Source organism: Lycorma delicatula, chromosome 7 (genome assembly GCF_047948215.1).
Source record: "Lycorma delicatula isolate Av1 chromosome 7, ASM4794821v1, whole genome shotgun sequence".
NCBI classification, from domain to species: domain Eukaryota; kingdom Metazoa; phylum Arthropoda; class Insecta; order Hemiptera; family Fulgoridae; genus Lycorma; species Lycorma delicatula.
Genome location: NC_134461.1, coordinates 135,614,293 through 135,627,702, shown reverse-complemented (window position 1 = coordinate 135,627,702; position 13,410 = coordinate 135,614,293). Strand labels below are relative to the sequence as shown.

At 31.7% G+C, this 13,410-nt stretch overlaps 1 protein-coding gene across 1 annotated transcript in view; it reads left to right on the top strand.

Moving 5' to 3' along the window:
* Positions 1-8,538: 8,538 nt before the first annotated feature.
* The window catches only part of LOC142327419 (uncharacterized), a 28,738-nt gene continuing 23,866 nt past the window's right edge, over positions 8,539-13,410 (top strand). The window contains exon 1 of the mRNA XM_075370458.1: positions 8,539-9,082. Within this exon, the coding sequence (XP_075226573.1) occupies positions 9,003-9,082 (80 nt within the window). The 5' untranslated portion in view covers positions 8,539-9,002. The remainder of the gene's footprint in view (positions 9,083-13,410) is intronic.

The following is a 13,410-nucleotide window of genomic DNA, read 5'->3' as shown; positions in this document are numbered from 1 at the left end:
ATTATCATATATTTCAATTCAACATTCACACACACTTTTGTCTTAAGATAAATCTTGGAAGTTGTCTTTATTTTCAAAAATACATTTACATACATTTTGACTTCTTAATCTTTTTTAACGTTTCCATAGATGTCAAAGTCAGTTTAATAAGCTGTTCTGAAATATGGAAATTTTGGCTTGACAAATTCTTCAGTTTCTTCTTTGTTAGAAGGAGCCCATTCATTGTTAAAGACTGGAGTTTGTTTTGTAATTTTAATCTTGTTTACAGACAGCAGAAAAGATACGGTCAATAACAGCAGATGAATGTGGTAAAGCATTGCCTTCACAAATTTGAGAAGATTTAGTCTCCTCAGGCTTTTTCATTTCAAAAACAGAATTAAAAATTTTATAAATTTGTGACTGTTTTTCAGTGATTCTGTGGAATTAGATAACTACCACTCCCTGCCTAATTTTCTGTAATTATGTTAGGGAAATGTACAACTATGGCATATACTACTGAAACTATAATTTTTTTAGATATTTTCTGGGCTCAACATAGACAGATTTCTTAAAATACGATGTGAATATAAACCTCCTCTTTAAAACATATGTATACTTTAACAGAATGATAGGCATTTCACTTGAAATCTTCTTATATTTTTTTCCATATTTTTCTTTCATTTACCGCCAGTCTTAATGTAATTTGTAAGTTAACCACAAACTATTCGTTTTTGGGGCAATCATTATAACTAATAATTTTTTTTCAACAAGATAAGTAAACTAATTTTAAAACTTGATAGCAGTAACAAAGAAATAAAAAAAAAGTAATTCTGTTACTTTTTTGATTAAACTACTACTTCACTTTTCTGGAAATAAATATATTAATACCGATTTTTTTAACCACTTACCTCTAAGTAATAATGAACTTAATCTTGCTTCCATGATTAATAATGAAACAAAGGAAATATTTTAACAAGCCATATATTTCGTTACACACTTAAAAAAATAATAAACACAATCCTTGAATTATTTGTTTTGTTTGCGCTAAATAAAAATTATCCAAAATATAACCTAAAATTCAAAGCCACAATGATAAATTGATTCTGCTGCATTGTATCAGAATAATTCATATGAGTATCAGAATAATTTAGAAATTGAGCTGTGTCACAGTCTGTAGGAAAAAGACCAGGAATGAAAATTACCATTTGACAGGGTCTTGAAGAGTATTTAAAAGACTAGGCTAGCCTTATTCTACAGCACATAAACTAAATTAAGACAATAACGCATTCCACTGCTCTACTATTCTTTGAACCTTATCATTCATAAACTACCGTCAAGTTTTAGCTAATTTAAATTTGCTATGACCTTACATTAAATAAATTAAGATTCAGTAAATTTTGTATGTCATTATATTCTCCCAATCTTTTAGGTTTCTTTTGAATGACTTTTTTTATCTCATTGTAGAGCTCCTCTGTAAGGAGCTCTACAATGAGATAAATACTTTTCATGTAAATAAATAAATACTTTTCAAGTTCTGTAAACTTGAAAAGTATTTATTTACATGGTTTTGAGGGGCATATATTAAAGCTGTGACAAATGTACCTAGACACATAAAAATGTTCATTTAACTCTTTGAAAAATGTTCAAACCTACTTTGAATTTCTGTATGCTGTTTCATAATCACAGAGGTATTACCAGTAGTAAATCCAAACAAGTTTGTGACTGGTATTTCTAATTCTTCAAGCAGCGAAATAATTGCTTTGAACAAAGATGAACTACTGGCTTCAGTTATGTGTGTGAAGCTTAGGAAAGAGTTTTCTCTTCATTATGAAGATTTTTATCTTCATAATTTTTGTCACTATAATATCTAATTACAACAGCTAATGATTTTGTAGAAGAAATGCGTATTGATTTATGAACAATCAAAAAGAAAAGGTTTTTCTTTAATTTTTCTGATAAAATATTTCTAGCATCAACCTCTAAATCATTTCTTATTAAATATGAAGTTTTACTGCTCTAACATGAAATATTTTTTTACTATTGCACGCTCTGTTACACACACACACATACCCATACACAATCTTATGGAAGAATGTTTCCTTCATTTATTGCAGATTTAATTGAGAAAAAACAGGTTAGACAATGCGAATATTCATCGTCTCCCAATACATTAGGTGTGCCAGTTATACTCAGACCCAGAATGCTTTTGGTGTGGATGCACCAAAAATGTCCTCTATCAAGCTACCGTAAGATAAGTTCCAAGAGACGGGCTATATGGCAGATGTAGCCAAAAGTTGTCAACCAAAAGTTCTAACATCAGAAAAGTTGATTGTATGTAAGCTGCATATTCTGTTAGTCCTAAGAAGTCTGTGCAACACCTATCTAGCCAGTCTTGTCTCTCCATCGGTAGTGCCCACATGGCATTGTGCAAGAGTTTAAAGAAGCATTCATACAGAATTAGTGTTGTTCACGAAATGTTACCTGCATACACTTAACGTGTAGCTTTCTATGAGTGGTTCATCACATCTGTAACGCCAGATGGGAAAGAACTTGATAATTGGTTTTGGTCTGACAACGCATGGTTCCACCTTGATGGATACATGAATGCAAAGAATTCATGCATTTGATGTACAGAAAATCCTTATCAACTGCACAAGTCTCCTCTGCATGGACAAAAAGGTGGGTGTTATGCAATATCACGAAGGCGAATCTCATAACATTCTTTCATGGCACAGTGAACAGTGAGTACTGCATACAGATGATGTAACAATTTGTAAATACTATATTGGCAGATCGGCTAGACTAGATATGGTTTCAGCAGGACAATGATATGGCTCATACAGCCAACGACACTATGACTTTCTTAGATCAGTGTTTTCACAGACAAGTGATTTCAAAGGGGTTGTGACCCCTTCAGTCCCCTGATTTATTCCCTCCTGGCTTTTTCTTGTGGGAATATCTTAAGGATACTGGTTGCAAAACTCATTCTCATACCATTCCTGAATTTCATAATGAAATTGAATGATGTGTGGTTGCAATTACTCAACAAACATTACAACTTGCTTTTAAGAGCATGCCATGTCATATTCAATTATGTGAATCATGTAATGGAGACCACTTTTAATAACTATTGTAACTTACTCATTTTCCCATAACTTTTTGAACACTCTTTATACTTTTACTTATGTTATGTTATATTACCAATCTAAGAGAAGTAACCTTGACATCTATTTTATTCAAGTTATTTACAATTCCGTGTTAAAAATTATAATTACTCTAGTAAATTGCCAGCACAATAAAGTTACTTGTTAAAATAAGTTCTAATTTAGTAACTGCTTAATTTTTTCCAAGCAGAATAGTAAGTAATTTTATGTAGTTGATAGTGAATAAGATAAGCGATTTTAATTAATTATAATAATAAATATATGATACTGTCGGGTACTTATAGGAGCACGGTATTGTACACAGCCCTCTCATATGTTAATGTGGTCACAAAATAATTTTGCATAATGTGTGCATAATCAATGGACGTGCTCTACGGATAGTTTTATGGTACACAAACAGTTAGGTCAAAAAACTTTCCTTGCCAGGTCTAGATTACTGTTCCGCAAAATTGATCGCTTCTCGGTCTCTGGCCCCGTGCTGTAAAACTTGTGTTTACTGCTACCGGTAGCGATAATTTGCTTTCTACAAGTACAGCGTGTCTACGTTCATGTCGTCGGGGCTGACAACGATCAGTGGCTGTCAGTCAACCTGCGCTGCAGTTTGGGCTACACAGCCGCGTAGTGTGTTGCGGTAGTGCCACTGTCGGCTAAGTAAGGACATTTCCTTTGTTAAATCGTGTGCCCGTTTCGCAGGTTTGTGAGGCCAAAGAATTTTTCTAGATCCTCTGGCAGGTAGGAGGAATCGCAGAAAGCGATTCGCTCCGACTTCGCCGGTGGTGTGACTTAGAGCTTTTAGCTTTTGACTTCTCGAACGGGTTGTGTGAGAACGGATGGCCTTGCTCGGGAAGGAGATTGTGAACGCTTACCGGGTCTTAAGATGGTAATAGTTTCATTCAGGCAGAAATGTAGTGCCTGTCGTTTCAGTCGGTGTTATTTTATTTAAACACCGCTATGGAGCAATCCCAAGGAGGTTGCTTGGACGACTTGGTCGGTTTGGCCTAGGACCTGGTAGCCGGTGAAGGTCAATCGGCAGGTCTCCGCCGAGATCTCGGTTCTCCGCCAAAGAGGTCTTGGAGGTCTCCATGAGGGTAGTGGAGCGTTCTTCTGCACCGGCGGATTGCATAAAAAATCCTGCCGAAACCTCTGCGTCGAGCTGTGCGGGGAAAACGGTAGTTGGAACCGTGTAGGGAGAGCGAGGCTGTGGAGGGCGCAAAAACAACTGGTCTCCTTGAGTGCGTTCAGAGGACTGTGTGAGTTTAATTTCACTAAATTTCAGGCTGCTTGGTTGAGTGTGTATCCTCCAGCACTATTGGGCTTTTTTTGGATTTAGGCTGTTAGCACGGCTAGCACAATTGAATTTCAGACTGTCATTGGAAATTTCAGCGGATTAAAAAGGTGTTGATTTCTACGATGCGTACCCGCCTCATCGCGGCTGAAAGCTGGCAACGACTCCAGGTTGCAAGTCCCCGTAACAAGCAAGGGTATACTCCCCAAGTCCTGCTTGCGCTCTTTTCAGAGCGAGAGTCGCAATCCGTGGTGCTTTTGTACCGATCCAGTAGTGGCCAAGAGGTACAAAGAGTGACAGGGAAATACAGAGGGTCCCCAGCTGTCTGTGGCTCGCTGTGGATAGTAGTAACATTCGTGGGTTCGCCGAGACTTTTGGTTAGGTAGGAAAACAGCGAGAATGTCTAGACCCCACGATAGTGTGGCTAGGGTAACTCTGGCCATGCTAGAGGACCAGACCTGGCTGTTAGTGAGGCCTGGCGGAAGAGAGCGGAGATTTCTCCGTTCCCCTCATGTTCAAAAAGTGAGGTCTCCGATTTAGATGAAGGGATTTCCACCCAGGTAGTTAAAGGCGACCCGTTGGTCGAAGAATTCAAGGCGGCACAGGGCAGACCTGGCAGTTCTGTCGCGATATTGGTTGCGGCGCAGCAAAGTTTAGACAATCTTATTGAGTTTGTTGAAGGTTTCCGCAGCGTTAGCGAGGAGCAGAATATATTGCCACGTTTACGACATGTTAAGGGTGTTCTGTCTGCTTCGGCAGACGGTTTTGAAAAGTTGGCCTCCAAGCCCGTGGAGGTCAAGGTAGTACAGGTTTCAACGACTGCTCCGAGACAGCAGAAGCGTTACGTTGACGTTGTCAAAGGCAATCGTGAGGCTAGTCAAGCCTCGAAGCAACCCAAGGTCTGGTAGTGGTTGCGAACGACAAGGAGATAGTTCAAGTCATCTCGGAGTCTCCTGAGGTAAAGAAGCTCGAGGTTAAGGTCGACCAGAAGCGATAGCGTAGGCCCCGGCTCATTGTCTACGACACCGACCGACGGCTATCCGATGAGGAGGTTCTGTTTCTCATCAGAGAGCAGAATACCGAACTGGATGAGGCCGACTTCAGGGAAAAGTGTAGGCTACTCTTCAAGAAAGCGTGATGACCAGCGGTATCACGGCGTTTTTGAATTTGATACTGGTCTCTTCAAGAAGTTTGTGTCCGATGGTAGGTTGTATGTCGATTTAACGTCCTGCAGGGTTAAGGAGTATGTGGATGTACAAAGGTGTTTCAAGTGCTGTCGTTTTGGTCACAGAGCCAAATTCTGTATGTACGCGTCGGTCTGCGCGCACATTATGGCGAGGAAGGTCACAAGCGCGATAACTGTCCGCAGAAAGCCGAGGCTCCATCATGCATCAACTGTAAAAGGTTGCGCAAAGAGTGCAAAGATTCGTTTAACAGTAAGGACTGTGGCTGTTACGTGTGGTAGAATTGTACTTCAATTCCTTGGATAGTTGGTATTCCTTCTTTGAAGCTTGGTATTTGTATGCAGAGTTAGGTGTATTGGTGTAGTGAGTCTCGGGGTTGTTTTTCGCAACGCCCATCAGAAGCTGGGTGATCTACCGGGTCATTTGCTGTTTGTTCTGTGTTATCATGATCCATTTCCTCTTCGATGCGGAGGGCTGTAGGTTTTATGTTTTGCGATGTCAAATCGCTTATTTGGCAACAGTTAGGTGACGACTGTGGGCTTTTCTAGCGGTTTCAGATACGTTTATACGGATTTGAATACTAGATCGTGGATACCGGTGTTCTTTGTTGGTTGGTTTCAATTGACCACACATCTCAGGAACTGTCAACCTGAGACTGTACAAGACTACACTTCATTTATAATCATACATATCATCCTCATTCATCCTCTGAAGTAATATCTCACGGTGGTTCAGGAGGCTAAACAGAAAAGAGAGTTGGTATTGCATCTATGTCTTTACAAATGCAGAAAAGATTCTTGATTTTAGGGGTCTCATTTTTATATAATTTACTACGGTTTCTGGTTCTGTAGCAGATTGGTGTTGCCAAAAAACAATAAATTTACTTATTCTTGGTAATTTGTAAGTTTTGTATTTAAGGTATTAGTGTAGCTTTAGGGTCAAAATACATTATCATTGTATACATTGTTATTGAATGGGGGGGGGGGGGCATGATGAAAATTATGATTGAAAACACAAATACTGAAAGGTTGAGAAACACTGCACTAGATAGTTTGCTACCATCTATATTTAAATAAACTATTATATTGTGCTTCTCAGGTAAACAAAAACATTGCTAATCACACACATAATGATTGGTAATAATAACATTGCTAATCATGTGGATAGAAATCTCATTAACAATAATAATAGTTTTTCTGTTGCTCACTGTGAAACTTTTGGCGTGTCATTAATGATAAATTATTTTGGGATGATCAAGTTGATTTTTTTTGAGGCTTAAAGCAAAACCACGCTGTTTTTCTCTGTGCCTTAATAGAATGCTAATCTTGTTATTATTAATTATTTGTTACATACATTCCTGTCTACTGCATATCATCATGTCTTAGGTCGTCCTCAAAAGTCATAATGGGTTTCCAAAATCCAAAAATAGGATGTTTGTTGCCCATAAGTATGGATCATGTAAACTGATATTTAGAAAATGTGTAATTTTTTATAACTATAAAAAATTACACATTTGTTATGGGCAACAAACATCCTATTTTTGGATACTTATTCTTAAAAAGAAACAATATTCACCCATACCAAACCGTACAACAGAATTGTTTCATGTAACTGAACACAATACTTTGGTTAATGAGAATTAGGCTTACTATTTTCCCACTGCCATTTTTTATAAATTACTGAACCACATAAAAAAAATCTTCTTACAAATCTATTTAAAAAACTATTTAAAAAAATTTCTTTTACATAAACAATATTACTTTCTCCCTAAATTTTTACATAACATTAATTTTAAAAAAATATCCAGAATTTTCTGCATTCATCGTATATCTAAATATGTATTCAAATAATTTTTCATTAACACCTTGTAAATTGCGATTTATCTTTTAATTACTTTTCTTTCCATTAGCATCTTCACATATTTAATATTATTTTAAATAATTAATATGGACTTTAATCATATTTATTTTGTTATTTTTTTTAATTAATTCATTATGTATTTTGTAATGTTGCTTTGATACAAGGTTTTACCATTTACTTTGATCCAACCAAACAAATGCTGGGGCTGTTTTTTTCTCTCCACCTGTAGCACATATACATGTTCCTGATGTTATCTATGCAATGTAATGTACTATTTATGTACTGGTCAAAAAAGAAGATTAATTAATTTAGTAAACAAGTATTTTTTTCACTGTTGCTTTTTTATATTTTGAAGGTTTTCAAAATGGAGTAATTTTTTTTTTTTTTTTTTTTTTTTTTTTTTTTAATGACAAGATCAGAAAGTACTTTTTTATTACTTATAGCTGAATTGTAAAGTTTAATTTGTTTATATTTGTTTTATAATTACCATTTATATTGTCTTGGGATGTGATGCCATTAATAAGATTGCATCAATATATATATATATATATATATATATATATATATATATATATGCTAGTTTATCATTTTTGGGCATGTGTTGTTTGTGAATTTAAAAACAAATTATAAGTTTTATATAATTGCATAATATGTATATTATTATGGTAGCATCTTTGCCATTTATCTGGTAAATTCTGGGTTCAGATCAGAGTCAGACTTAACACTTTTTAGATGCTCTGAAATTCATTTCTTATCGTATGAAAGTAGGATTAGGATGCCTGTGATTAGGATTTAGCCTGAAGTCACTACAAAGAGCATATAAATAAATAATTTCACTGATAACTTTGAGGACATTAAATTCATAAATATCAAATTTCAACAGATAGAAAAGATTATAAACCAAATACAAATAAATAAAGGATATAGAATTATAAATAAACATGAATAAGAAAAATGTCAAGGAAAACAAGTTTTTGTCTTAGATGATATAAAGTATTATTAAAGCGATGAATCAGTATAAAACATTTGGAATTTAAACAAAATAGTAGTTTTATAACTTTCTAAAAGACTGTACACAACAGTAAACTGAGTAACACTTTTTCTTTTTTTTACTACATATATCGTGAATACTTTATTTAATGAATCAATATAACATATGACTGGTAAAAACCAGTCTGATACAAAAGTAATATTTATCTAACAAGGAATAAAATATGATGACCATGAAAGTAGACTGTGTTTATAATGTAATTGTGTATTTAAATCCCTGGTGGAAGTAATTGTAACCATATGGTGATGTAATCACACTGTGAAGTATATAATATTCTAATTCAGTTGCAGCGTATTCAAAAAAAAACTGCTATTTACAATAACAGTTAAAGGAATATTATTTTTTGAGGATCAGGGCATTGCTAATGTTTGGATAACCTTCAACTAGATCATAATATATGAATAGATAACAATACTCTCATCTGAAATTATCCTCAAAAAAATAAACATTACTATTTTCAAGTAAGAAACTAAATTAAAATGATTTTATTGGAATTAATATTTTTTTGTGCTGTTCAATGTGGGTTTTGTTTGAATAAGGAAAATTTTAAGCTGACCGGGTAAGTTTGTATTCTTCATCAGTTTATAAAATTTTAATATTGTATTACAGTAGTCGATCATAATTTATGTAATTAATTCAAATCTTTTTTTTCTGTTTTATTAGAATATATTTATTTCAGTATACATTTGTGCTTTACGAAAAACGAAAGAAAATGATTTATTAATTGATTTTTGCACATTTCTTTTTCTGATTCTCTGTTTGTCACACAATAAAGTGTTCTGATTTACTCCAGATGAAATTCTAATTTAAATTATGGTTCTATACAATACAGGTCCATGGTTCTGTACAAAAAGTGTTTTTTTTTTTCAATCACTTTCTGAAGATACATTCTAAATAAGAAAAAAATAATTCATTGAAAATTAAATTCATAAAAGTTCAATAATTTAAAAAAAAAAAAGTTTTTTATTTTCCCTCTAGGTCTACTGCTGCTGAATCAGCAGCCTAATTACAAAGGAAAAGTATAGGAACAGCCAGAATTTTGAGTATCAAGGTTTTTTGCAAATGTTGACATTTTAATACCCTTTAGTCGATAAAGGTAATTAAAATTTTTGAAAGGTGTATGTATTTACGTATATATGAGTTGAACAGTATTCTGATTAATATGTCTGTACTGTATGCATTGATGGATTGATATGTTTGTACTACGGATTGATAGCAAAAGGGAGGGATAGTTTTTCACCATTTTAAATATTTTAACTTTTAGTGTAGCGGTCTATAGAAAATTGAACTTTAGTATGATAAAAGTACTTATTAAATGATTTAAAATTCCTAAGTTTTTAGGCAATTGGATTTTGGTATGGGGGATATTCAACATTATTTCTAAGTTTGATTCCTGGTCAGGCATAGCATTTTTCATACACTACAAACTTTCATTTCATATTCCCATGCACAAACTTCAAGCTTATATGGTGAATTAACCATAAAAAAAGAGAAAAAACTTTCTCTAAAACAAAAGTGGCTTCTTGAAATATCAGTTGTTAAAATCCAACTGTATCTAGTATTAATGTAGATGACATAGGAGCTTAAAAAAAATTAAGTTAAACTTTTAACTTAATTTAAAATGTTTTATAATTTCTGATACTTTATCTGTTTTTTAAGTTAAGCTGTTTTTAAAAAATATGTGAGGTAGTTTCTGAGCAAAAATATGAAATGGGGCAAATCTTTTTAGCAGTTATACTTTAAAGTATAATTGCTGTATAATACTGTATAATTTGCTGTATTAAAAGTATAATACTGTATAATTTTGATGATAAAAATATCATTTGGTCAAGAACTCAACTGGGACCCAACTTTTTTCTAAAAATGTTGGTTATTTTCTCAATTATACTTTTAATACTGCATAAGTTTTAAGGTAAAAACATAATTTGATCAATGGTGTAAATCAGACTCAAACATATTTACTGTTGATTTTTTTTTTTTTTTTCAAAATTGTAAGCGAAATCTGCTTCTTATAATTATTCAGCCAAGTCAGTAAGAGATTATTTTCACTATTGTTAATAACTATTATAAACAATAATAACTTACATTTAAATAATAATGTTAACAATTTTTATTTTTTCATTTATTTTATTTTATTTATAAAATTATTAACTTCATAATATTAACTGTTATTTGACTTTTGCATTCTTATAAGCTGAATAATTGTGATATTTATAATTTTCATTAAAAATTATACCTAAGTTAATTTTATTGTATTATTTCCATTTTAACATTTTGTTGAACATACGGTTCAGTACCAGAAAAGTTTTCCATTCTTTGCCTGCAAAACATTTTTAATTTGATTTATTGCGTTCTGACTGGGGGAAATTTTATGATTTACAGAGGGTGCATTCCGGTAAAAGTTTTAAAAATTGTTTAAAATAAATACATTTTTAAAGATAAATAAAACATAAAATTTGAGGGAATTATAATACAAAACCTGTTTTTTTTTTTTTAATTTTATCTGAAGATTTCTTTTTTTGCTTATCAGACAAGAGCTGATAGCCTGATAATTTGGTTTGTATATGTTATAATTCTGATAAAAGTAATTATAAATTCTAAATTTTATAAACGAATGTATTATTTGGTTTAAATTAAAAAAATAGATGTATTTTTAAAAAAGCAACTGAAGTTAAAATTACAACAAAAAATTTCATATGTTAAAAAAGATTAAAACACCCCTATACATGAAACTAATATAATAAATAATAATATATAAATATAATATAATAACTTTAATAGGTTGGTAAAATAATAAATTAGGTGTTAACAAGTAGTTGCTTGTTACTTCTTTAACTTTAATCTCCTAATAGCATTACTTAAATATTTAGGGTTAATAACACTGACTTAGGTTTGATCAGCTGAAGGTTGACGATGATAAACTGTAATTGGGTTTTTTGATGTATAATTCAAGATTTAACATGTAAATAAAATTATTAAACTATAATGAAAAACGGATGTAAAGAGATTCAAACTGCAAAAAAAAATTGAAAGAGGTCACTATTTATTCTTGGATGTATATTTTTTTGAACATCTTAGTCTTATCCAATTTCCCCCTTATTTTAACCCCACTCTTTAAAACATTTTTAAAACTTTAAAAATGAAAAACGTTTTTCATTAAGGTTAATCCTCCCTCTTTGAGATGCAACACTTTTTATATAAAAATCTCTCGTTTCTCAGCTTCATTTTTACTTCCTTGTATGAAGTAAAGTAAGTATTACGATCGCAAAAAATTTCAGTTTTCAGATTTCAATGGAAATGCAACAGAAATAAACATTTAGACATCCCTGAATCCATTTTGATTAGTTTTGGTGTAATGTCTGTATGTACATATGTATCTCATATAACTCAAAAACGGTTATTAATGGTTATTAATGAAATAAAATTTTATGTGCTTTTCATTTTAAAAAAATGTGTATATATAATTTAATAGGCGTACAAGGAAGTTATGTGTTGTCCACATCAGATCTTTTATATCTCTACAGCATAAATTTAACATTTTTTAAAAATCTTTTCTAAAATATTAAATGAAATAGATACCAAAATATGAATTTTGGTATCAATATACATACTGAATTTTGTAACCCAATTGGTTGTATTTTTCAATTCAAGAATTTAAAAATATTGAGAAATGTAAAAATCCAGATGAGTAATTTTCTGTCTGAAATTAATAGTTCCCCATTTGTGTAATACAAGCTGGGTTTCCGGTATTTCCTTTGAATAGCGGTTTTTTTTATCTTATCTAGAAAAGAACTTTCAGTTAAATATAATGAGAAAAGTTCAAAATTTTTTATTTTAATTCTTATCCTATAAATATTTTTACCAAAATTCACCGCGGCAATTAAAACAGAAAAGATTGTAAGATTGTTCTCTCAGTATTTGGGAAGAATCATAATTTAAAATTAATTTTTTTTTTTTTTTAAATTCTAATCAATTTAATTTTCATCACATATTAGAAAGGTAATTCTTTCTTAAAATGGATCTCAACTAGTAAGTAATAAAAAAAAAAAAGAAAAAAATTAGTTTTGCTAAAAAAGGGGAATATCCCTTTCACCAAACAAATGTAAAATCTCCCAAAATAAAGTTCTTATAATTTTTATTTTTATTTGTAGAAATTTTTTGTTAAAATACATCTTATGTGAATAAATTCAAAAAACCAAATAATATTAAAACGGGAAAAAATTTATTTTTACTTATTACTTTAAAAAAAATTTATTCATATATTTTACTTCGTATTTTTTTTTTCACTTTTTATTTATTTATCCATTTTTTTTAAAAATGAAACTGAAATGATGAACTGAAGTGAGGAAAAAACTGAAATAAAATCCACTCTAAGTAACTGAGTGGCAGAAATTTTTTTACATTAAGAGAAGTGTTCTACTTTTAATTATTTCAAGTGATGTAGAAAGATTTCAGTTATGTAAATCGCTATATCCTGTTAAAAGAAGTTATTCTGGTACTTTCATTTAAAAAGGATTTTCTGTTAGAAAATAGAAACTAGACTTTACCCAAATAGATATTTGTCCGAGGTAAACCTTAGAAATTTACGGCTAAGATATTCATCAATCAAATCTACCTGGCAGTTTATTGCGATTGAACGTGTAATTTTTTTTATCGTAATACCGTAATTTTTTTTCACGTTTTCTTTGAATTTCATATAATAATGAACATATTTCTTACGGCCTATTATCACGTTAGTTCATTATTTTTGTGTTTGTTTTTATTTTATTATTCATTTAATATGAAAAATCCTTTTTAAGGAGGGAAATCCACTGAAGAAGATACTGATAATTTGCTTTTAAAGGATTTTGAAAGATCAAGAGCAACCGATTTAAAAGAGACTTGTTT